At 38.5% G+C, this 26,853-nt stretch overlaps 4 protein-coding genes across 7 annotated transcripts in view; 3 read left to right on the forward strand and 1 right to left on the reverse strand.

The window, feature by feature from the left end:
• LOC145464986 (uncharacterized) overlaps positions 1-26,853 on the forward strand; it is a 58,957-nt gene that overhangs the window by 30,425 nt on the left and 1,679 nt on the right. The window contains exon 6 of the mRNA XM_081448801.1: positions 25,443-25,561. Coding sequence (XP_081304927.1) covers positions 25,443-25,561 — 119 coding nt within the window. The remainder of the gene's footprint in view (positions 1-25,442; positions 25,562-26,853) is intronic.
• Positions 1-26,853, reverse strand: part of LOC145464989 (uncharacterized) — a 100,183-nt gene that overhangs the window by 17,665 nt on the left and 55,665 nt on the right. For both annotated transcript variants that reach the window (XM_081448808.1, XM_081448809.1), the window contains exon 4: positions 15,759-15,859. In XM_081448808.1, the coding sequence (XP_081304934.1) occupies positions 15,759-15,859 (101 nt within the window). The remainder of the gene's footprint in view (positions 1-15,758; positions 15,860-26,853) is intronic.
• On the forward strand, positions 631-4,592 carry LOC145464992 (uncharacterized). Of its 3 annotated transcripts, XM_081448814.1 has the most exons (5): positions 631-816; positions 944-986; positions 1,809-2,083; positions 2,576-2,740; positions 4,118-4,592. In XM_081448814.1, the coding sequence occupies exons 3-5, from the start codon at positions 1,917-1,919 to the stop codon at positions 4,227-4,229; spliced, it is 444 nt and encodes a 147-aa protein (XP_081304940.1). In that variant the 5' UTR covers positions 631-816; positions 944-986; positions 1,809-1,916; the 3' UTR covers positions 4,230-4,592. The 3 variants fall into 3 exon arrangements, with proteins under 3 accessions (XP_081304940.1, XP_081304938.1, XP_081304939.1); XM_081448812.1 differs by lacking the exon at positions 631-816 and having other exon boundaries at positions 823-2,083; positions 4,118-4,160; positions 4,417-4,592; XM_081448813.1 differs by lacking the exon at positions 631-816 and having other exon boundaries at positions 823-1,877; positions 1,962-2,083.
• Positions 20,556-25,449, forward strand: LOC145464990 (uncharacterized). The gene is made up of 6 exons (XM_081448810.1): positions 20,556-21,422; positions 21,713-21,819; positions 22,105-22,150; positions 23,205-23,273; positions 23,376-23,500; positions 24,130-25,449. The coding sequence occupies exons 1-6, from the start codon at positions 21,375-21,377 to the stop codon at positions 24,191-24,193; spliced, it is 459 nt and encodes a 152-aa protein (XP_081304936.1). The 5' UTR covers positions 20,556-21,374; the 3' UTR covers positions 24,194-25,449.

The following is a 26,853-nucleotide window of genomic DNA, read 5'->3' on the forward strand; positions in this document are numbered from 1 at the left end:
CTGCACTAATTTTCCCCCAGTCTACAATAATATACTATGGATTGAAAATTGAAGAGCAGAAAGCCAAAGCACCTTTCCCAGTATCAAGCCACCTCCTCCATTTCTCAAGACAGTAGTTCTGCATTACTAGATATCAAAACACAATTTTACTGTACTCTCTAGATATCTTCTCTTCTATTAGAAGACGTAGATTGAAATGTGTCCATATAGTGCTGCAGACTGTCTTTCCAGCCATGGTGATTGTGCCAATTGTCAACGTAAACACTGAGCAAATATTGAGACTCCTTGGGTGGGCTTTGCAAAATTACATTATTGATAAAAAACGGGCATACAAATAGATAGAAATCGGCTAAGCGTGAATCAATATATGCTTGACTACTCGCTTATTATGTGTTTTTGTTAACATTTGCATTTAAAAACCTAACTTTATCCCAACACACATAGAGTTAAAAATATACTCATGCCTAAAGAAAATTAATACTATGTAGCATTGTGATGTTTCGTTGATTTGTATGGTAGTAAAAAAACACTGCAACTTTTGTTTGTTTAGTTACTTATCTGCAGGAACTTTGTTTCTGGGGGATGACTGTGTTTTCAAACCTTTGATTTTGGATTTTATTTCTATTAATTTCTATCACTTGCATTGACTCATCGCTGCAGGATTTCTAATAATAAACGAGTTCCTTTTTATGTTTCGCACAAGGTTAGTCAAGAAGCAAACATCACAGTTCATCAGTCACTTTGCGAACTAATAAGTTCGTTAATACACTATTTCAAGTTGCCCCATCAAGAAAGACTAGAATCACGGGCTACAAGGTACATAGATTTAGTTGCAAGTCAGCCTTGTGCCGTCTTCATGGTATATATTTACATTTTGTATTTACGTTTTTGACAAGACACTTACATTTGAGTTCAGTGCGTGTGCAACATATATTTTTTACAGACTCCTTCAGGAACACAAAGATAAATGGAGAAGTTTAAACTGGGTATGTGTGTGTTTTATGTCAATCAGTGTACATTATGCCAATAAAAGTGTAGAATGCATTTGTTTTTAGGGTAGTTCATTAGCCATTGGCCAGCCACAACCATCAAAATGTTGTACAATGCCATTACTGTAAACTCTTTATTGATTTAAATACTGTAACCAGTGGCGATATCAACAGGCAAGGGAGAGATTTCCATTGTACAGACCTAATCTTCTTAGGTGACTAATAAGGAGCTGTTAACAATGATGGTTCAGAAGAGCAGTAGAACTCTTTGATTCAAGTTTGGTTGTCTAATGACAATATTGCCCTGGTTTTGTAACATACTTAACAACATGAAGTACATGTAAGAGAAAGAAAAAAATAATTAGCACTGTTAAGGAAAAGCAAGAACAGCTGACAACAGTTCTACACGTAAAGGGCTTAAAGCTTGTCCGTGAACCCTCACGTGGTGGATAATACAAGAAATGGGAAATTAAAGGATTGCTTAATCTAACAAACGTACAAAGGACCATCCACAAGCAGTACTCACCAGCACTGATGGTGCTTAGTGATTTTCCTTGTAGTAGTAACCCTGCTATGCTAATGATCTCCCTTCATAAGTCCAAGGGTGGAAAAGATATGAAACCTTAACAAAAGAGCCTGCAAAAGGCATTTCTAAAATACATCAATACTCTTTATTTTACCACCACAAGGACAATATCCAGAGAATATGTACTGTTAGCCATCTGGTACACTAATCAACTTGCTATGTGAAGCATATTACCATGCATTGTGTTTTAGAAACCTCAACATTTAACAAGCTTGCTTAATGTGATATTGCAGGACAATCCAATACAAGAAGAGTACAAGACAGTCACGAAAATTCTCAAAACACAAAGAGAATTACTGCAGGTTGGTGATCAGGAACAACCGGTACCCTTTACATATATCATGAATGAATTCAAACAATTTTGTGTGGTACTCTTTTTTCTGCAGCAAGATTATCATCAAGGAAGAGACGCCTCAAGACAACTTCTTATGGCCCTATTACGTTCCCTATGGAGATATTTTATGTTTCATTCTCAAGGAAGAATTTGTTTGACAACAAACTTCACAAGGTAATTAACTATATTTCATCATAATCTAAAATCCTATGGTCTTGAGCATAGTGGGTAGAGTCCCTCTTCCACTTAATTTCTAAGTGATAATTTCTGAATTTCAACTTAAACTTTAGCAAAAGATCACCTTCGTATCTTCTTATTCAAACGTAGTCAAACAGTTCGCCATAAAATTACTAGCATCCATACGCTTAACTTTGAATAATTGTGAGACCTGGATATCCCCTTCCTGTGGTGACCACAATCACCAGTACACGCCATTTGCTAAGTCTAAAATTGGCAGTTATATCTAAGCGATGAGTGGGTTTTACTTTTTCCTGAATAATTTTCAAAAACGAACATATATAAACGAAAACGAACATATATACATTTTTGGCCTGCTATGTCAGCTTCCTGTACAAAATTGTACATCATTTTAAGGAAAGCAATAATTCCCCTTAAAATTTCCTGAAGTGATCAAAAATGGGTGGCTTTATCTTTCTTTTTCTGCAGCCTTAACAATCACAGTGAATGGAAGAAATTTCACGAAGCAATTCTACGGCTGTCTGCCAGTTTGCAACGAAATATTCCTAAAAGAGGTGCTGCATTTAAGCAGGATGTGAAGATGATATTGTATCACCTAAAGAAGTGCAAAACACAGGACTCAGGATCCACAAGGTAATTCTCCCAGGCGGATGAATGATTGTCTAGCGAAAAAGTTGGAAATATTGGCAACTTTTCTGCAATACGATGAGAAAGTTTTCATTCTTAATATTATAGCAGACATGTTAACAAAATTACGTTGTAGCAACTTTCTGCAAATAAACAAAATGTAAAACCTGTTGAATTTATGTTACTTGAAAAATTGGTTGGTTTCAACGATTTCGCTTAAAATGTATTGACGAACATTTCCGTGTATCAAAATTTGGTCAAGTAACTATCCAAGGAAACTGGAGACTGGCTAGCAAACTTTCGGGTTACTTCAGACTCTAGACTCAAATGTACATTTTTTTTTTCTGTCCTTCTATTCAGATATATTTTCTGTAAAACTATAAATGTATGAGTGAATAAAGTTGTTGTTGTTCTCATGGCAACAATGTTTTGACAGGCTATTCTACTAAAAAGTTGGTTTAACCCTTTGAATACCAAACTTTCGCCAAAAAATACCGTTTTTAACCGTTTGGTCAGCTTTTTTAGCTGCCATGACGCTAAATAAGCCTAAGTTTTGCTAAAAAAGCTTTTTTTACTAAAAGGAGAGATTTTTCGAGGATTAGGTACAAAATTGAGGAAAACTTCAATTACGGGCATGCGCATAAGCCAAAATTTGGACTTTTTTTTGTTTTTTTTGCCATTAACCGTTCTCAATTTCCTTTATTGGCCCTTTCCTTTCTGTTTCTCTCTGCCCTTTTACACTGGCTACCTTTTGCATTGTATGTTCTTTCTGGCTGCAGTGAAAAGTTGGATGTTAATTACGGGCGAAGCCTAGAAATGGACCTTGATCAATCATGGGCGTTGTGGACCATTTTACCACCGTTTTTGCACCAAAACTGATAACCTTGTTTTTCGATTTGCGACGTCGGAATGTCGTCGATATCTAAACCTGACCATTGTGCGGAAAGGGCTAGCCTAGCACTACTATCTGCTTATCAAGAATATCTGATGGCATTTAAATTGATGACGTCACAAGCGGTACAAAGAGCACGACCATTAATTACGCATATATGCGTAGTTGGTATTCAAAGGGTTAAAGCAAAGAACAGATGAATTGATTGCAGGTTTGACTGAAGGAGTGAAAATATAATTTCACTAGGTTTTAAGTAAAGAAATACACTAGCAAATTTTCTGATTCTATCTGACGAGAAATTAGTATTTTTCAAATAGTCCAAGCAATGTTAGTAATAACTGAATCATACAGTTAAGCTATATAATAATATTAAAATGAGCGTTAAAATTAACTTGGTAAATTCAATTTGTGTTCTTTGTCAGTTTTTAATTTTCTTGTGTCTGGGGTCTACATTATATTACTTTTAATATGGATTTTTCTTGTTTTTGCAGACACGCTGAGGACCAAGAATTAGATATACTTGATGCACATCCAGTAAGTACATTTTCAATGATTCATATGAACTATTTTGTCAGTGCTACACTTAATATATTAAACCAATGATGTCAATAAAATATATTTTATGTAATAATGATAGTGAATAGTGATGAAAAGACAAGAAACTTCTGGATGGTTAACAGGCCAGATAAAATTGACATTTCTGAAACTCATGCTAGAACAACACCAATGTACTTTTTAGACAGTGAACTCCAATGTACAATAAATTAAGCAATATTTGCTTTCTCCTCAGGTACTGTGATGTTTTGTTTATTGGATCTTGCTGGCATATTACATCACTTTGGCATGTTCTGAGGCTGCTTATGTTATTTTTCGCAACTGGTATCAAACTGATTGTTTGTCACTGCTTGAAATACGTTTTATGGTGACTAGGTCATTTCATAACGTATGTGGAATTCCTATCTGTGTCCAAACCATTTCACGCATGAAAGTCCCTTCTAGTAAGACTACAACTCTTTTAAGGTGCAGCAACACGTGCCCACAAGTGCCACAAGCCCTTTGAACAAATACTATCCCAGTGCTTATTGGTCCCAAGGAGATGGTGTGTACATACAGAAAATCGTTTTTACTGCATTTCCAGAAGGGGGATGTAGTAAATATTCAGAGAATTGTCATTAATATTTAATTACACAGAAAAAGAAATGTTTAAAATTTGAATTTATATGGATTTACATGATCGTTTTGAATTTATATCATTTATAGATTTGTAATATGTTTTTCTTACACGACTTTCTGTAGTGACAGATATATTAATCTTTTTGACTAAGCATGCGAGCTGTACTGGGAAAATATCAGCCCATGATCTATTCCATACACAGGCCCCTTACTTGCTGTGCTCAATCCACGCTGTCAGTAGCAAAGACTGATATTCCCCGGGGTTATGGCCTCAATGCTTGGAACCAATATGGGTTTCTGGATAAATATATCACCACAACTTGCAAACATGTTGGTGTGCTTGTATAACGATTCTTGAAAATTTAAACTTAAGTTGTATATATGTTATAAATCTTTCCATTCTAGCGTTTGTATCCTACCAAAGCTAACCTCCTTCTGTTAAGGAAAAACGTTAGAATAACCCTGTTTGGGTTTTCTTTTTAACAATAGACAGAATGACATCTCCAATGTTAAAATTAGTTGTCATGAAGACACTGAAAGAGATTAAATGTGCCCCTTTTCATTTTTGAGGTTAACAACTTATAATCTACAAAGTACAGCTTCTCTTTTCCATAAATGACTGCCAGAGTGACCAAAATAGCAGATTAAGGTGGCTCTTAACACCGTCTACAATACCACAAGCACGTGACAAGGTTACACAAAGTCATCTCAGATTCAAATCTTATATGGAGACGATGAGATGATGCAACACAACCTTTCTTTGTTTCGTAGCTTTTAAGTTACAACTTGGAAGCCAAAAACTTGAAGATTAAATGTTGGGCACATTTGACTATCTTTCACGTACTCATGGTAACTTTGATATCATCCAGATCTGATGCTGCTTTGTAGTTTTTCACTACACATTCTTTCCCAGCATCATTGACGTATCTCTAATAGAATGCCAATGAGAGGAAGGCCTAAAGTACTGATAACCACTTTGAGCTCCAAGTGATGTGTGAGAAAAGTAAATTTTACACTAGCCACAACGTCAAGTGCTTTAGCCGTTTGCATTCAAATTATGAAGGTACATATATTTTTTTAAAATTCTTTGATAAACTCAAGTTTTAAAGATATAAACAGCTTTCAAATATACACTAATTGTTGATTGAATAATTAATGTAGTGGTTTTTCTTAACCCTGCATCTGTTTGGCTCACTTATAGAGATTTATAGATCTATTATATAAATTTATATAGATTATATAGATTTATAACAAGACAAAAATGTATGTCTAGTTTTTCATAACTAAAAACATTAAAATGCTTTGACTCCAAATTGTGACTAGCATTGATCTCATTTTAAGGTGATTCCTCAGAAATAAAAATTGTCGAACAACTTCTAAGAAACTTTCTCTAAATGTTCCCTTCCAAGCAGCGCACTGTATCGCAAACACAACTAATCAAAGTACACTATGAGCAAAACTCGTGAATACAAATGGTGAATGAAGTTATGTCAGGAGTTCCTGACTATACTCCTGATTATGTGCATAATTTTGACTTTATTTGCATGCTAGTAGTTGTTTGCCAAAGTACCAAATAGACTTTTGAATAAGAATGCATGACAATTGAAATGATCTTGTAATTGTTTTGGCATAAGGCCATGGAACTTGATTCCGTAGGTGAAGTAACCCGCCCAGCGTGGTCAAAAACTAGCCTGCGTTTACATGCAATCTTATAAGCCCCGCCATCTTGGAGTGAATTTTCTCCAGGGGACGTAATACATCAGTTAATTCCAGCCGTGTTCTGTCCAGCCCTTCCAGGCAGTAAAAAGTTGGGTTTTGCTCACGTTAGGCCAATTCAAATTTTATTATCAGCCCAGAGCGGGCATTTGAATACCCCAGAGACAGCCCCAGACCATTTGGTACCCTTGTGGTTTTGGTCTCGCACGTACATGATGTTCTCCAAGAGCGTATGATCATCCTCACTTGTGTTCTGTTATTTATTCATCTCCTGTTCATCACATATGGATCATATAGAGATGATCCGGTTCATTACCAGCTTATGTTTGTGTTGCATTTAATATTCTGATAATGCAATACAAACATCAGGTAAGCTAAGTTCGTCAGGGACTGGTCAAAAAGTACAGGTGGGGGGGGGGGGGGGGGCAGAGCATTTGAAAATGTGGTGGTTAGAAAACACATGACCTATCCCTTCCATTGGCACAAAACTGAGTGACCCACCCCTAAATGAAAATTAAAAGTCACATGACCCACCCCCCTTGTAAAACATGATATTTTTGGTTGCATAATCCAAGAAAATCATATTTTCTGTATGAAGTTGTGGTATTATTTACGTTTTGGATTTATTTCTTAACCGTAATACAAAATCATCTAAAAATAATATTGTTTTTCTTTACTCTTACAACTTTAAGTCATGCTCGTAAACTCTAAAACAAATGACTGTGAACTTTTCACACTTGGCCTCCAGCTTCGTTACGCCTGGAACAGGATCCATGTACAAAAAGGCTGTGGTGAGTCCTAGGACCCAAACAGCCAGCAAACTACGACTCCCAGGCCCAAGAGTGTGAGTCCCAGATCCATGAACATGTGCCCTGTACCCTTAGGGACAAATAGCATATAGACACAAGTTGGCCACTTGGTGTTCGTGAAGACTAGCTGGTCAACAGAGCGCAGTATTTTGAAAATTTCTGCCCTGGGACTCCTTCCTCAATCTGTTAGACTTCTAAGCTTTCGTTCAGATTTTACAATACACGAAATTGCCATCTCTATTGTACACCAGCCATGTGTACGTTTTCAACCACGGCTCGACCAATTTTTGCCCGTTGTGACTGGAAGGAGTTTATACCTGTTGTCGATTGGGTCAAATGTGTGCATATTCCACCCACCCATATGGGTAGCTGAAAATTGGACGACCCACCCCCTTACAGGGATCCAAAACTGATGACCCACCCCTTTTGTTCTCAGACTCTTACTACACGCACAATTTAGAATAATTTTTCGAAGCAGTCTTATACACAGCTTTATAACCAGCTAACATCGTGACGCAGTCGCTAACAGCATAATGTCACGGACGTCGTAAACAACGTCCTGGCCGCCTGTGATTTTTTCTGGCTCTGAATATACAAAGGAAAATAATAATGTGCATGTAGGTTGATGCATGTAGATTTGGCCAAGCCTAAAAGCGGAGTCCGCGTAAAATACTAATCATTTACGCGAACCAATAACCTTTAAGAAATTCACCAACAAGTATTTCACCACACCGAACTACTTGTACAAACAAAACGAGGAAATATGAAGACATGATTGATCATCGCAGTTATACACACAACTTAAGCAGTTGTGAAATTAAGACCTGAACAAAATTCAGGCCTGAACGGGATTCGAACCCATGACCTCTGCGATACCGGAGCAGTGCTCTAGCAACTAAGCTATGAAGCCAACTGGGAGCTTATCATGTTGTGAGTTCGTGATATACCCGTCGATGGTGAAGAATGCAAGTGAATACATGAAAGATCATATATTTGAACTACGGAGAAAGATATGAAGACATGGCTGATCATCGCAGTTATATACACTTGAGCAGTTGTGAAATTAACGCCTGAAAAAATTTTACGCTTGAACGGGATTCGAACCCATGACCTCTGCGATACCGGTGCAGTGCTCTACCAACTGAGCTATCAAGCCAACTGGGAGCTGGTCACGTTGTCAGTTTGTAAGATACGCGTAGATGGTGAAGATTAATTTCACTGCAAATTGATCAGTGTAACCCGGCAGCGGTCAGAACTTCGTCCTCCACGGACCGCAGAAAGCACTAAAAAGCGCTTAAAACTTCCTTAATTTTAAACTCGAGCGTTATCGGATTCGGCGTAAAATTTTTGCCATAGAAAACAAGATAAAGCGTTATATGCAAACCAACCTCTAGTCCTGTTTTTTTTTTTTATGTTGAATGAAAATATATTTGTGTTATTGTATGAATATCTCAGCCGGTGAAAACTCCAACTGTTTATTACATTTGTTATCTCTAGTGTTGTGAGTTCTCTAGTTCCTGCGTAGAGCTGCCACGTCAGGAACCGTGTGTTTACCGGTGCAATGGAACATAGGTTTTGCAACTCCATTGACCAATCAGAGTGCGCGTAGTATCTAAGTTATCTTATACAAAAAATAGCCTCCCAAGAGTTCTGCAAAAGGGCTAAATTTGTTTTCGACGTTTTATTTTATAGCCCTCTTTCAAAACAAATCACTGTTTACTCAGCTTTGGCTAAGCCGGATAGCCCAAGTCTGGTTATAATAAAGACAATAAACCACAGCGTTCTCAAAACACGGATTGAACATAGGCACGCAAGGCGTGCAAAAGTGATTTCCTTTAGTAATAATAAAAGCCCCCGGAGGAAGCAGCCCTCAGTGAACTTTTAATAGTTATGATTAAGTCAATCCAACAAGTTTGTTTGGCTGCGATGTACAGCAAAAAGAAATAGAATGGTGTCCATAGTCTTACTCTGTTGCCAGCATTGATCGTAGTTTCTCGGTTTTGATATTCCACGAAACGACTTCAATTGAGTATCAATTTTACAAACCATTTAAACGAGAAGACGCAACTGAAGGTAACTTGAGATTTGAGAAAAAACCAGACACCACGCCACGAAACGCCACAAGACGCCACGAAATCTGCAGAATTTGGGAAGTTTGCGAATCACAAAACCCTTCCCAACGCCTGAGAACCTTTTTGAAGTCAAAAAGTAAGTTTCAGAACACGTTTTGCCACTTTATGGGAGATGCAAGTTTACCTGAATCGTAGTGTTACACGAGCCAACCGCAAGCCCAAGTCAACCTCGAGTCAACCACGAGTCAAGCCAATCTTTTTTTCCTTTTTTTCATTTTGTCCCGAAGAAAAAATATAGGTTATAGTAAATAAAATGGGATATATGAATGTAGATTGTCTTTGCAGTGAACAACAGGACATTTTCATGGCAAGCTCATCTCGATCCAGCCACGCGCCATCTTGCAGTCTTACGCAACATATTACCCAGAGGGATCGTGTGTATTCGTGCTAAGTCCCCCAAACTATGGCAAACATGGTGGCAAGTCACGTTATTTGCTGTGTTTATTGCAGATTATCAAGGAGATTGTCTTATCCAAATATAGAGTGTGTGACATGAATAAAGTTGACTATCTAATGACTCAGAGAAAGGTTGCACAATAACATTCGCGCCACGCGTGCGCGAGCGGGTTGCCTCTTTCCTGAATTTCGTGTCCGACCTCAAGTTCCGATAATTGTTGCAGGACCGTGTTTACAGAACTGTATAAGGGTCTGTTTACAAGGAAGCAGAGTTACCCTAGTAAGCGGGTTAACCCTAGCTATAGGGCAAAAGATAGCCCGGGTTTACAAGCAAAATTTCACAGGTAGGGTAACCTTACAACCCGGGACGACTTAATGCGCGGTTACACTCAAAGGGTCTGGAAACAATTAGAAAGTTAACCTGGGTAGGCGGGTTAACCCTACCTGGAGTGTTTACAGGGGAAAAAGTTAACCCGCCTGCCAGGGTAACCCTAGCACGCAGATAGGGTAACCCGCCTTCCCGGGTAACCCTAGCTGCCTTGTAAACACGATGAAGAAAAAAAGAGGAAATGTGTGAGTACTAGGGTAACCCGCTTACTAAGGTAACCCTCTCTCCTTGTACACAGGCCCTAAGTGTTGCAAAGCTGGATTTATTTCGTAAAGAAATCAACGACAACCGTGACGATAACCTTATAGAGCCGAAATGAACAAATGAGGAAAATCACCTGAAGCGTTAAAAAAAAGTGGCTTGACTCGTGGTTGACTCCAGGTTGTTTGTGACTCGAGGTTGACTTGGGCTCGCAGTTCGCTCGGGTAACGCTACGACTCAGTTTACCTCTGTTATAAACTGCGAAGGGAATCTGTTTCAAAATGAAAGAACCACTGTGTCGCCTTAAAGTCTAATCTAATGAATTTGAGGTTTAACTTGCAGCGGGGGAGTCTTCAGTAATAGCTGAAGGGTTTCCATACCACAGACCTTTTAGAAAATCTCTACCAAAAGTTCTTTTTTTTACGAATTGCCATTAATGCAGTATATTAAAGTGCGCTGAAGACACTAATAAAAGAGACGTCCATACATTAACATGAAGTTGATTAAAGTTTCTGGACGTGCCGCTAGATTGGCTTCTTGCTTGTTTATTCTGACCGTGAAAACAGAAGTCACTGATCCATCAGTTTTCATTGCAGCTACACGTGCGTGAAAAACAAGAGTCAAGTTACCGTTCGTAACCGTCCGTGATTTCTTTGGTTCGGCAAAGAAACCACTTCAAATGAGTAATGATTCCAAGAAACGTTTCAGCGAGAAGACGACAATATAAACAGCGCTACTTGACTGAGACTGAAACATTTTGCACAAACATATTAACGGTTGGACTTAATCCTGTTTTCGTGAACTGCATGTAATGCAGACGATATCGATTGAAGCCTGCTGAACACCATCACGGAGAAAAGCCCCTTCACCATCGTTCCTGTCCTAGAAACCTCCTAGTTGTCATTCGAAATTTCATGTAATGCGAAAAGCAAAGCGTTGATCACATGCAAGAGAATCTCAAGGTAAGAGAGCGAATCCCCCATAAAGACCTTATACCCAAGGTAATCCCACTGGAACCAGCTTACAACTGAGGCTAATGCGGGAAGTCTTTTCAAATGCAAATAGCATTTAGGGACTGTGCAATAATTACCTGGAGGAGGGGCTGGGAAATGGGTGAAATATGCCCCAGAAATAAGTCATATCCCCCCTCTCATTAAGCACTGAAAAAATTAATTTCAACCCCCCCTCACATAATGATAATATTAAGGCTTCCCCCCCCCCCCCTTGAAAAAAGCCTCTCCCTTTGATTCCCTCATACCTAGTTTGCTTATTAGAGTTCTCCCTCCGGTACAAACACAGGTCCCATTTGTCGAAGAGTCATTTGAAGAGTCATCAGAATCACTGGACTCTGAGCTTGTGTCGTCTTTACATGAATTGGGAGATTCCTCATCTTCTACCGCATCTCTGGCACTAAGGTTCCCGCGTGCGTGGGTGAGAACTCGATCAATCAACTCAACTCAGCCTTGCTTCCACTTATCTTAAGACCTTTTTGCTTTAGATACATTTTCAGCTGCTTGTTGGTAAGCGCTTTTATATCTTTTTCAATTGTCCAAGAAATAAGCGGAAGAGTGTGTCTTACTCTTTTTTTTGGCTTTTGTATCGAGGAACTCAAGGTGCTGTACTTAACTTTTACATGCAGTCTCGTCCACGTTGTACTGGAAACATACCTCTTGCGAAGACCTTTCTTCAGATAGGAAAACAACAGTTCATAGATCAGAGCACCCTAGAGTTGAGTTGATAAATTTGTCAGTTTTATTCCAATGCTAGTATTTATATTTGAACTCTTGTAACTCTTCCACTACTTTTCCAGTTTGCAAAAAGGAATGAAAGAGTAATGCCCCCCACTGTATGTATTAAATTTTACATCCAACCCCCCTCTCTCTTATTGTCATTTTCTCCTGTGTCCCCCCTCTAATTTTCCACCCCCCCCCCCACTCCAGGTAATTATTGCTCAGTCCCTAATATTTCTCTTTCATGATATTCCCCCGCATGTGCCGCCATTTCAAGCTAGTTCCAGTCCAATACCGAGAATATGAATATGGTCTATTTTGACGCTGTCTAACATTTTCAGTTTGGCATGGTTTTGACAGCGATAGACAAGCTGAATGAATCTAAATTCTTGCAAGATTCGTGGGTTGAATATAAAATCGTGTTTAGATCTACGTTGTATTTTGCGTTGCCGTCGTCCTCACTGAAACTCTCTAAATGTTGTTGGAGCGGGGAGCGTCTGTCTGAACTTTCGACCATCTCTTTGTTCAATTACGTTGTGTTCCGGCGTTCGTTTACTTTGCACTCGTTTGGCTGTTCATTTCTCTACCGTTCATTCAGTTTTTATTTGTTTGGGCAAAGGTCATCTGTCTCTTTATATTGAAACTCCTATTAAAGTTCCGAAATGTATTAAAACATAGAGACGGCCGAAGCCTTTGCCTTCTTTGATACTGAAATATATCAAAGCAGGTGTCCCCACAGCATTGGAGGTTTTAGTTCGCTTTTTAAACAAAACATAGTCAAATACAAGTGAACATATGAAAGAGTTGTGAAATTAAAGCCTGAAAAAAATTCAGGCCTGAACGGGATTCGAACCCATGACCTCTGCGATACCGGTGCAGTACTCTACCAACTGAGCTGTCAAGCCAACTGGGAGCTGGTCATATTGTGAGTTCGTAATATACCCGTAGATGGTAAGAATACAAGTGAATATATGAAAGACCATATATTTGAACTACGAAGAAAGGTACGAAGATGTTATTGATCCTCGCAGTTATATCCACAACTTACGCAGTTGAGAAATTAAAGCCTGAAAACAATTCAGGCCTGAACGGGATTCGAACTCATGACCTCTACGATACCGGTACAGTGCTCCACAAAAACATCCTAGCAGCACCCGAGTAGCATCCGCGGAAGAACTGGGTACCATGTCTTAAAATAACATAAGAGGGATTATTGGGTATAGGGCTTATATGGAGGATTCAGTCTCTTACCTTGTCACACTCGCTGCTTGGTGCTTGAGTAAGATTGTAACGTGTAGCTCGCGTTCTGCGTTATGTTCGAGTTGGCCAACACTCATTGGAAACAGAAGATAAAGGCCTTAACTAGTAACACGGAGCTGACGACCCACACGACTCAGAACACGATGCGCAATCAGACTGTTCGGAAATGGACGGCGTTGTTAAACCTAGTTATAAGGTACTGTTTGTCTCCGACGCTATGTCCTACGTGTTACAGTACAAAGCGAGTAGTGAATTCAGGTACATTTAAGCTTTGACAAGTGATGGGCTCCTGACTATCGATTTAGGTGGGGCGGGGAGGGTCTGGTCATGATTTTGGGAGATGAGGAGGGGGCTAAGATCTTAACTTGCCTTCGTGGGCAGGGGGCACTACATAACGATTATTTTACAACCTCCCCCCCTCCCCCCCCCCCCACCCTTTTCCCTAATAATTATTACACAGTCCGTTACTAAATGATCTAAGCTTAGGTCAATACGTCAGAATTTTTAACCCTTGGAACACTAGAGTGAGTCGTCAGGTAAGTTATTCACTAAGTAAAATTCATTTTAACGTTCAGATAAAATGTAACCTGGGAATAAATTAAAACATCCGACAATGAAGAATCTTCAGTTCTGCTAGTTGAAACGACGAAACGAGCTAAACTGGCATTCAATACCTTTGTTTTGGCAAATTTGCAATGTGCATTTAATCAGACATAAAGTTTGAGGCTTCGAGGTGGGGTCTAAAAAAATTGCAAGACAAATAAATAAGCCAACTACTAATAAACCTTTACTGCCTGTAAAAAAAAAAACCAAAACGTTGCAAACTTTTCTTCATTTCACGCATGAGATAAATGAATGTACATGAGCCAAGAAACATTTCTCTGAATCTTAAACACAAGGTAGAAGTACAATTAGTTGAAGTACAAATGCACGACTTCTTAGCAAGAAAGAAAGGAAATCTTAAATGGTGACCTCTAACCAAAGGATATCAAGTCGCGCTTCGCTTAACTTGAAAGATAATTAATATTTGTTGACGTTTCCACACGTGGTAATTGAGCACATGGGGGTAGCGAACAAGGGCACACGTGGGGCCTAAATGTTAATCGTTTACAACTTCAGTAAAAATATCACCTAAAATGTAAGAGACTGACCATCGGTAAAATTTAGATCAGACTAACAGTGACAATCCGTATAATAAAGAAGCAAAACGAATTATTTCATATATTGCTCCATGATCAAACGGCTGACTTTACTTGCAGGCTTTTAACATATCTCATGAACTGTAGGTTACATAAGAGGTAACGGAGGTGTACGTACGCCTTGTCTTTTAATGTACACTATACAACTGAAAATACCAAGAGATATCTTAAGTGGAATGTTGAACGGGGGTTTCAAACCATTACATGGATATTATTCTTTCAAAGATTCTAATAGTTGAAGAACGAGAGACAAGGACGAATTTTAATTGAAAATCACATCTCACAAAAGAAAACTTAATTTCGAGCTATCAGTTCAAAGGACATGGATCATAAGAAAATAAAACTAAAGTTATCAACCATCCAAAACAGACTGCCCGTCTATTTTTCTAAATAGCAGTCGAATCTATGTACAGATGTAATAACAGTCATCATATGGTCATAACCTATGAAAAACGCTTTGATGAGGCTTGATGAAAGCTTAATATACATCATGCGTCCGGGCATGCTTTTAAATCACTTTCAATTCAGGTACGCAATATCAGTGACACGAAAACATTTAGAAAGTGCAAACCTTTTCTTGAGATATAGATAGGTTAATGCGTTATAGCATAAAGCTTTGTGGTGAGAAATTTCACTTTCCAACGTTGTCTGAGTTCTCACGTTTTGTTTCCTCGAAATATTAACAGTAACTGACAATGGACAAAGTGAGTAAATAAGAAACTTTCATTCTGAAGACACAACAATGAAATCGGAACTCATTCGTCCCTTCGATCGAAGAAAACGAAAGTCAAAGAGCTACGAAAGCAAACCGGCCATTTGCGTTACTTTCTAAACCCAAGATGATCCCAAGTTAATTGCTTACATCTAACTTTAAGCTAAAAGCTAAGTAAAAAAACAACAATAAGTAGTATATGCACGGTGATGGGTTAAGTTGAATGCTCACCGCGATGTTGAAAAGCAACGAATCAAAACCAGTTAACTTTACCAAAGCCCAAGATACCATGATGACGACGATGTAAATGGAAATATAAAATCGAGAACATTGTTTGAGGTGAGATCTCTAGATACCCACGTATTATCCTGCCTTCCGCGAAAACGAGTTAACATACAAAATAGATTTATCCACACCTTGTGTTGTAATGGCTCTGTCCAACACGACATCCCAGAGTATTCGAAGCAAATCCAGAATTTCTGCACAAGATATTCTCGTCTGATGGATAATTTCCATTCTACGAGGCAATGAACATACACACGTATCGTAAAAACGCGTTTTTTGAACAAAGGCAATGTTTTTAAGCCAGTCTGAAACTGACCAGCGGTATCTACACATAATAATAATAATAATAAACATAATTTGCATGATGGCGTCATTTGACTACGGGTACCATGAAGATCCTTCAATTTTTCTTTTTCTAATGCTAACTAGGGCAATTGTTATTTAAACTCTATTACGGTTTAACCGTAAAATGGTTTATTAAATCACTGCATAAAACGAGAAGCTAATTTAGAACCTTAACATCCTGATTTCCCACTTAACTCCCGATATATAGAGAGGACATTATATATGCTGAAAGAGTTTCCACTATCTCTCAAATACAAATGCATGAATACAATCAATCTGGCATAAACGGTAAAGATAATATTTTGTTGCTGAGCATAAATACTTGCGTACGCTTCCAATAATAATTTTATAACTCAATTTCAGTTTGTTCTTTTTCTCCACTGAGTTTGTGGACTGCAGGAACTGTTAATAGGTGCTATTATTAAACGGTACCAAAAATTAATAAGTAAGCTATTAATAAGTTATATTATGTCCATGTATTTCGCTTGCACTACACAACCAAATGGACTCAAAGGTTAGGAGGCATAGATGCATTTGTCAGCCGGGCCCAAGATATGTTTTAATTGACACATCAATAACTACAGTGTTAAGATAACTTACCGCAAAATGGATAAACAAAACATCAATATCCTACATGCATACAATTATTTCTTTTATTTTTTTTTGGACACTACATCACTTACAATGTTCCTTTCACTGGCAATTTGTCAGTAAAAGGAACATTATGCAACCTACCACCTTGCCCACCTGTTGTAACCTCGGAAAACTCCGAAGAGTCGATTTTAATCGTTCAAGGCTTTCTTACAAGCCTTAAACGATGGAAAGATTCACTCCTTATTACAACGTGGACTGGTCAAAATCACTTGGAAGGAATGAAGATGGAATCAAATGGAACGCGTTTTTCCCCGACAGACATTTCTTACCGAAATTTTCCGAATTTCGCAAATGTAAAACAACCATTGTCTGTATTAACGCAAAGTATAGAAACTTTCGTGGGCCTTCAGTGAGCTCCTGCCTCTCAAACTGTCTAATCTTAAAACACTAGATAACTATTTGTCGGTTACACTAAATTTGTGGAAGTAGTTTGAATTTTATCCTGGGTCATTAGATTCCAACTTTCTCCAGATATTACATGTGTATATATCGTTAGGATCGGCAGTGACAGTTTTTCTAGAGTAACGTCGCGCACAAGAAGTGAACATGTGTCGTGGTTCTGGTAAAAGCTAATAACTATTGTTTTATTCTGGTTTTCTGGACAAGTGTAAATATGACCACTAGACGAAAAACATGTGTTTGCTGTGCAAGTGGTGACATTGTCGGTTTCGCGACTTGTGGGAGGCGCGGTGGCCTCATGGTTAGTGCACTCGTCTCCGGATCGAGCGGTCCGGGTTCGAGCCCTGGCCGGGGACATTGTGTTGTGTTCTTGGGCAAGACACTTTACTCTCACAGTGTCTCTCTCCACCCAGGTGTATAAATGGGTACCGGCGAACTTAATGCTGGGGGTAACCCTGCGATGGACTAGCATCCCATCCAGGGGGGAGTAGAAATACTCGTAGTCGCTTCATGCTACAGAAACCGGGATAAGCTCCGGCCTGATGGGCCACTTGGCTCGCATGCAGACTTTACCTTTTTTTGTGGCGGGGGTTGATAAAATGGTTATTTGTACTTCTCGAGTGAAGGAAAGTCGTAAGTCGTTGTGTATCGTAACTTGCGGTACATGGGAACGCCTTATTGCAATTTAAGAATAACTAACTATGTGGGTAGTTTATAGTGGTTGACGGTTTCGTTTTGGGTAAACCAATTTTCTTCTTTTGCGAGGGGGGAGGGAGCATGACCTTAGCTCCTCCTCTTGATTTTTCCTTACTCAGACAGCTCTTGAAAGTCGTAGTCAAAGACGAAAGACACAGCGAGCAAGAAGAGATATCTAGCGTTATTCGGTTACTCAAGAGAGGAAGTCGAATTCTTCCCTGCATCCTCTTCTTTCTATATGTTATAACTCTGTCAGTAGAGTTAATTAATGACGTGATCACACTCTAAACAGAGCACTGCCAATGACGACCGTGCGGATCAAATCTCGCGTACGCTAAAACAATGCATACACCGTCATGGTTGTTCCAAAACCACAGATCGAAAAGGGTCTTCTTCGTGACAGGCTAAGACTAAAACTCACGACATAACACGCTATAAAATAGGTGGCATTTTATAGCATACTTTTTGTGCTGTATTCTCCTTTAAAAATAACAATTAACTACTCGCCCATTTTCTCTCTCTCTCGTTTTTCGCCCTGCTTAGCAACCGAGCGTCTGAAACAGGCTATCAGGTCAAGCTTTCATCGAGGTTGGGGAGAGGAAACATGCGGATCTACGAACGTTGTAAAGAAGAGATTCTACGTTTTAAAACAAAACAGTAGATGCTCTTGACGTAATTTTTTCTTTTTTTTTATAAACAACAAAACCGCTCTCACTATAAACACTACTAATCAAATTTTATCATATCGCTTTACATATACGAACATTGTAAAGGTGAAAATATAACACATTTATTGCGCTAAAAGCCTAAAAATGTCGCCGGTAAAGCTTCACGTCAATGTGATCAGTTAGTAATTAAGACATTATCATGTGATGTGAAAACGTCAATGAGATACAAGCCTCATTTTGAAACATAGGCAACAAGGCAAATTTACATACGCCCTACTTATATTAATCGGGCTACTTGAGCAGACGAAACCCAGAAGCCCCGTCCGGAACCCTTTATACCCCCACTATTACCCGCTCACACAAGCAGCTCCAAAGAACGAATATATCACTATACATCATTATTCACTAAACAAATGTTCGACGTTGCAATTCATGAGTAGCTTCATTTTGAAGACTTTGAATTTTAAACACATCAAACGTCCTCGTTTACTTAGTGGTTTCGACACGTGAGCATTATACCAAAAAAGCAAACCAAAATTCCTTCTTAGGCTACGAAATGGAATTCTACTTAACAGAGTCCGAGAGTCCGAGATTTCTATCGAGTGAAAGTTGAAGAGGGTGCACCCATGTCAACTATCACGTATAGAAATAGAGAGCGAAAAATCTATTGTTTCAGTATAAATCTATTAGTCGTTCAAAACTTCATCTAAATCCTCTTCACAGACACTTCGAAAACGCAAAGAAGCAGTCGCCATTTGCTTAACAACTGTACACTACTGGGCTACTCACTTTCTACAACAGAATAAATGTGTGTAGCATAGCCAATTAGAGAACGGCATTCGTGATAGAACGCTAGCAGATTTATACTAATGTTTAGTAGTTTCCTAGCGATTACGTCGTTTTCAAGGTGCCAAAAGGACAGATGATATTCAGTGTCAATTGATCTTCCTAATTTAACACCAAACAAATCCGCATTCAGTTACACAGCTCATTGGCGCATGACATGACACATATGGGGCCAGGTTTTTGTTTAAGCTTCTGTTTCTTCAGACGCTTCAATCACGAGCTCAATTCAAGATTGATAGATGTAAATATTGAGAATGGCTGAATTCCAATTAAAAGTTTGCTATGTCAATAAAAACATCAAACATCTCAGCACAAACAGATGGAAAAGGAAAAGGAAATGACAATCTATCGATCAATCCAAAAAAGGACTTATCCAAATAAACCTCTACGAAGCTACAGCACAAATGTTAATGCCCTTTATTATATGGCAAGCTCCATGAGCGGGCAAGATGAATCAAATCCTGCACTGACTGGCTACCCGAGCGGGCAAGATGGAGCTATCTTGCCCGCTCTGGACTACCCGCCGTGTCCCGCAAGAAAAATATCCCCGAAAGCCATATAATTATTCCTTCATTGACCAAGCTTGTTCGGTCAAGATGGCTGGATATTGGCGTCATTTTTTTTTTGCGTGTTTTTGGCCCTCGATTCCGTCTCGGTCCATAAACGCGCAAAACGATTTGACCAATATTCAGCCATCTTGACCTCACACGTGGTCAATAACCCATATATATTACCAAAAACGCCTGCAGCGTTGAATCTAAAAAATGACTAATGCATGCAGTAATCCAGTGCCGTTTCGATCCTTGGCTTCAAATTTTAAGTCAACTGAATGTTCAGTAATAGTCCCACCATAGTCCAATCAACATTCGATATTCGAATGGAGGCTAAAATTGGATCATTACAAGACTCAGTTGACCTTTTTTAAAATAAAAGCCAAGGATCGTAGCGGTTCTGGATTAATGAACACTAATTATTTTTTAGGCGGAACACTTCAAGCATTTTGACTGTAAATATTGGTTCCCATCTGAAAGATTGAAAACTTTCACAACGTAAACGTTCTCCAGCCACCGTCTCTGTAATCTTACGTAAACACCGTCGACATCACGCAATTTATGAAGCGATAGAATAATAGCCAAGGCGGGGTTCTTAAGAATGAAGGACTGCTGCTGAAATAGCCTGTATATGTATTGCATCATCTCAACAGGAAACCAGCCATAGGGCAAATCGGTTAAAAAAAACAAACGGTTGAGCGATAAGTTACTGTCATTCAAATAAGTTGTCAGCATATTTTGAGAACATTCCATTTTTTAACAGTGCCTGAGGTAGTAACTTTCTCTTTACAGAGGCCAGTAAGCAAGTAAACTTACTGGATGCTAAGGAGTGCTACTTCGACAGCGATGACAGCCGACGGCGTAAAAAGAACCTAAAAATCCGGTTTTGGTAAATACACCAATGCCTAGACTGGAACCGACATAACTCTGCATTCCTCCGTAACAGAGGCTTCACGAGGCTTCGCACACGGGCCGAATGCGTTTAAAGATATGTGTGCTATAGCTATGCAACTGCACGAGGAACTCGAGTGACTTTTTGGCTCCTCAGAAGAAACAAAGCAATTAGGAGCAGTATGAAGGATTTTAAGAAGATCGGGACGCGTTGGAAGCACTGAGAGCGTTGGGAGTAGGGAACACTGAAAACACTTCATGAATTCAAACAAGAAAGAAAAGGACCACATTCGGTTTTTACATCCATCAGAGATATTGGAACTATGATGATTTCACGATGAAAAGGCATAACGTTTTCAAAAGAGTTAAGGATCTTTAACAACAAGTTGATTCACTGAGCACAAATCATGTAAAGAAGTCCGAAGGCAGAATATTAATATGCGAAGGAAAGATCAGCGGGAACATAGAACATAGGCACAGGGGAGCCCCGTTTCGAGGGGAGCCCCGTTTCGTGGGCAGCCCCGTTTCTTGCAACCCCAACCCCCGCCCCTTACGGTCTCTCGTGTTCCTAATGAAAACAGAACCGTCACGGGCAAGGGAGGTTTCAGGTCGACTAATTCGTCGCGTTCGCGTCTTCGCTATTAGCCTGCACAGTTGTCTCTCACTTAGATAGGTTTGAAGCAAGTCTATACAAAAGATGAACCAAGCTCGACAGCCAGCAAGTGCACAAGAAGAAATTTGCGAGGTGAGTCTGTGTTAAAGCAGAACAAAATGTCACATCTAGTCGCCGTCGCTGTCCGGGAAGTTGGATACCCAAAGAAAAGCTGCAAATCAGTCTCATGAACGAATGAAATCAACACAGAGTTGAATAGTCTCTTTTAGCTTTCTTGTTTGGTTGCAAGTTTAACGTCCAGTCACTCTGAAATGATGTGGCTATCAACATTTGAACTGAAGTTTATAAAGTTACCTTCTCCATTAAGTCATTGCTGTATACCAGCTCATATTAAAGTACTGCATTACTTTTCTCATCTTCAGCAAAATTTAAGTCAAGAAACAAGCTTTCAACTTCACAAAACTCTGTGTGAGCTTTTAAACCACCTCGGCTTGACTTGTCAACAGCCAATGAGATATCAGGTCGCAAGGTATGTTTTGCATAGTTTTCCACTTTCTCTAATCCTACCAGGTGTGCAGAAGTGGTAATGTAGCTCTATGTAACAAAAAATGTCCTAATAGGTTGTTTTAAAATTACAACCTGCTTGTTTGCAATAGTTTTTTGTTAACGTCTTAATAGGATTCTCCAAGTAGTTCTGAGCCTCTTGAAAACATATTGAAGCAACATGTCTAGAATTAACAGTTCCTTGGTTCTGCGCCTGTGTCATATTAGAGAGAACAGCATTTGAAGTAAGAGATCTTTGCCTCTTTCATAGCCCTATTCAGGAACAACTGAATGAAAGATCGAGAGGCTTCAATTGGGTATGTGTGTGTTTTATATCAATTTAATGACGTATAGTAGATGTACTTCTTTAGGGGCACTTGCTCAGTCGCTAGAATGATTGAGCATTGAGTGATATTTAAAAGTTGTCCACCAAGGTAAGAGATTGGTTTGGAAATAGAGCACAATTACCAACGGAGTGGAGGTAGTAGTATCTACGAGGCAAATTGAAGACTTAAAGTGTTGACATGCAACCTCCAGTTTTGTAACCATTGCTAATTGCACGAACAGCTCCAACTACCCATAGAATCCTGGTCGACTGGACCAGATACCCGTCGTACGAAGATAAAAACAGCCAGTGAGAATAAAGCGCTACCCAGGAACATCACTTAATGTCAGACAACATTTAGGTGGTGTCAAATTCATAGCTCTTTCACCCAATTATTAGAACTGGAAACAAGAAAATCCCCCGTGAATAGACGAAAGTCGTAACAAGAAAGTTCATTCTTAACGAGCAAATCTGTAAATTTTGAAAGCCGGAGAGTTGAGAACTCTTACAAATGATCTTTTACAACAATACATGTTGATTCCTTAATTGGGTCAAGCCAAGATGCTACGGAGAAAGAGAAACTGGATTTTGAATTTAAGTTTCCAAATGACCACAACCAGTTTAAACCAAACATGTCTCAGAACCAAGGAAGATACTGATATGTTTGTGGGTAAAATTAGAACCATCCAAGTGGGGGCAAGACAATCTGTAGCAACAACAGCTTTGAGTAGTCAACCACACGAAGGGCTGGCAGCCTTACGTGGTTGACAATGCAAGGCACGGGAAATGACGGGGAAGGGGAGGAGTCAAGTAACTTTTTAGACGTCCATCCTTCGTATCACCATCCACACTGACTATGCATGCCCTTCAGTTCAGCAACTTTGCTTCAATTCACCTAGACAAGATTAAATCAATAGGGGCTTTCCTTTTCAACATCACAGGTACTGTAGACATACGCAAATTAACCCTCTAAGTGCAGCATATCGCCATACATTGTGTAATATTTACAACTGCAAGGCTAACGTTGTTCTATGTGATTGTTGTAGGAATGTCCAGGAATAGCAGAATATGAAACTGTCCGAGGAATTCGGAAACAACAAAAGCAACTGTTGCAAGTAGGTATTTAGAAGCTAAATCTGTCAACCTTTGGCAACAACTTCAGGTCACCTACTAACTGAAAACAACTTTGTCTGCTGCTGTTTTCATTTCTTCTGCAGCAAGAACAGCACGAAGGCAAAGATACCTCGCTGAGAAAGCTTCTCCTGGACCTTTTACGTTCCCTCTGGAGATATCTTCTATTTAAATCTGCAGGCGAGGAAAACGAGCAACCGAACTCTGCTAGGTAATTTACAGTACTTATAAACTTAGATATTCTTGCAGGGTCAAACGTTTGCAAAGTGTTACCAAATTATCTGGTATTTGACCCCTTTATTAAAAAAAAACTTATCTAGTGATATCAGAATAGCAGTTGATAGTGTTATCTTTGTTTGAGCAATGATTTTTAATATGTCCACATGTAACTATTCAAGCTTACAGATACACGTGTATGTTAATCAAATAATTACAAGCCTGATTTAACTACTGTCCTGTCATATTTGAAGATGTGGAAAGGCACAACATCTCATGCTGATGCAAACACTCTTACCTAGATTTATGTGCATCAAAAAATGAAAGTGTGATACATGATAGCACACGTGTAATGACACTGTACATGTTGCAATAAGTGCGAATTTATTTCACTGCAACCTTTTGAAGAAACCCATAATTCCCTTGTTCCATTGTAGCGCACTTGGACTGTCCATTTATTCGAATATCTCCTTATGAAAGACCCTTAGTTTGGGCTGAAGAAAACATTAAGTCAGCCATTTTCTTATTTCTAAGAAACCTTATATACTGTCACAATTTTGCGGCCTAAAGGTGGTTGTATTAATTAATAGATTTCACTGCACATATTTCTCTCTTTTCATGCAGATGCAGTCGTTTCCATCATGAATGGAGAGAATTCCAACAAGTTAGTACAGCCAACATTAATTAGCAATAGAAAATCATGTTGTGTAGTCTGACGGCTTAACTGGTAGAGATTGGTAGTAACATATTATAATGCAATAGTACACACACAAAAAATAATAATAAATTTAATAAATTTAAAATTTTTAAGTTTGTAATAAATTCAAAAGAAATAGGAAAAGGAGGAATGATCATGATAATTAAGATAAAGAGTAAACTTATTTTCAATCTGATCCTCAATCAGCTTGAACCTGACATGTACTAATTACATAATATAGAGGTTTGCAAAAAGCACGAGTTAGTGTGGCCAGGTCTTCATACCACTAAATTGTTCAGAATTTAAACTCCATAGCAACCATTGCTAAATCTTGCTTCATCTGTCTGATGGCAATGTCTGTTTGATTATAACAGTAAAAACCATCCAACCAATCAAGACCTCGTCCCTTAATCCACTCTATTACCTATTGCCTAAACTCACGTGCTGTGTGTAAATGCCACATTACAACAATAGAAGACTTGCTAGGCGTATCCAGGAGAATCTCTGTTTACTACATAGCATCACAATACTACGTGATGACTGGTTTTATAACATTAGTAAGTATGGATTCTAACAAAAGGGGTTTGGCAAACATATTTTGTTATCATAAGGCAAGAAATACTTAATTTCTATTCTTGATTAGCAAAATTGAACTGTTTAAATTCTCCAAAAGGTGAACTTATTGCTTAAAACCAATTAGTGTAAATAGCTAATATTTCTCTACCACTCTCTGAAATTAATTTTCCTCCTTAACTTATGTAACGTTTTGATCAACTGCCTTAATAAATGCTTGTCCTTCATTCTTTCAATACTGGTAAATGAAATTTTCTTAACAAAAGATGTCACCTGTTATATTTAACTAACAAGACCCTATTTCCCTCGTAGGGAAGAGGATATCATGATGATACCTACTAATTAATTTATGGGAAAACGATTTTAAATTGCGGTTATCATTGCTGTTAAGTCATCGCTTTTTTGCAATTGGTAAAGCTTGTCTACATGGATAACATTTGCTGATAATAACTGATAATAATTAACAATTGATGTTATCATATTTGGCTCAAAATATGAGATGCTCAACGTATAATAAATAAGATATTATGACCGAAAAAAAAAATTATATCTGTAATTAATTATTTTGTTAGATAATCTAGGGGCAGAGGCAGTGTCACTACTTGTAAGTAGAGCAGCATACGCGTGAAAACTAATTTATACGAAGATTCTTCTTTTTCCCGCAAAGTTGCAACAAAATGATAATGTCGACAGAGGCAACACTTTCAAGCAACATCTTAGAATGCTAATAAGTTACCTGACGGATTTGACAGCCGGGTGGAGAACAGACGACTTCCAAGCCACAAGGTATTTCATAGAGAGGTCCCTTCCAGGTGTGGAGGAGACTAAGTTCCTCATAGACCCTTTTTTGAAAAGCGAATATTTAGAGATAACTTCTGCATAATGTTCCTTAACAATCTTCTGTCCTTTCAAGATAAAACATTAATAAAAAGTGCTTAAATATCCGTTAAAATAGTGTCCCCAGGTGCACCTAAATACAATGGGAGAGTAAGAATTTTGGCAGTTTTTTTGTGATATGGTAACACTAGTTTAATTATACATGTGATTGTTCGTAAAAGCAATATTAATGATAATACTGCTATAACATCTATTTTTCTTTTCTATGCTTCTAAAAATTTTTGGTTTGGGAGAAGAGTGCGTAGAACTTGCCTGGAGTTATTTCAAACTTATGTAACTTAACAAGTACTGCCAGAGGTAACCTAATGACCAAACGTAGGGACGCCTCTCAAAATTGATTGGAAAACGTGTTGGTGTGTCGATGTTTTTCTCATATGACATGACATTTCCATGGTAACCATGTTTTGAAAGCTTGCTAATACCATTTTAAGTTTTGCCGGTTTTATGCAAGAAATTAATGATTTGTTCAAGCATCTTGCGATTTTTTAAAACCAATTTTGACACCGTTCTGTCATATTTGAAAACTTCGAAAACTAGACATATGGCAGATTCAAGTGAAAGATGATTTTTAATATTGTGATGATAGTCTTTTGTTTTCCCTTCATAATTTATCAGTTCCAATAAAATTATATTTTAGGTACCAAGCTCAAAGAAATTCCTTAAACTAAATTGTCTTAACTCAAAATGAATTTGACGACAGTAGGCTCTCAGTCCAAACATAATTTCCTTTCAAAGCAAATAAATTGAATGACTAGGATCCTTTTCGATACCAAATCAGGAATTTTGTCTTTGTTTTGATTTATATTTGGAGAATTTTTAGCTTCTTGAAGCTAAAACAACATTTTGCTTGGTAGGTTACCACTTGTAACAAGGTCAAAACGTAGCCGTCCTCATAGGTGATCAGGGGAAACCTAGGTCCTATGTTAGTTAAACGACTCAAACGCTAGGGTTAACCTGTCCTTACTTACAAATGAATCCCCTATAAAAAGAACAAAAATTAATGTGTGTGCTATATGTAGGGTTAGGCTACTTCCTTGTAAACAGGGCTTACTATGTTGGTACTTATAGTGCACCAACATAGTGCAACATAGTGCAACACAGTGCATAGCACACCAACATAGCGCAACATAGTACTCTTAAATTTTCAATTCTTATTTCCGATTTGTTGACTGCATCGCCTG

The sequence above is a fragment of the Orbicella franksi genome, chromosome 13 (genome assembly GCF_964199315.1).
Source record: "Orbicella franksi chromosome 13, jaOrbFran1.1, whole genome shotgun sequence".
Classification (NCBI taxonomy): Eukaryota; Metazoa; Cnidaria; class Anthozoa; order Scleractinia; family Merulinidae; genus Orbicella; species Orbicella franksi.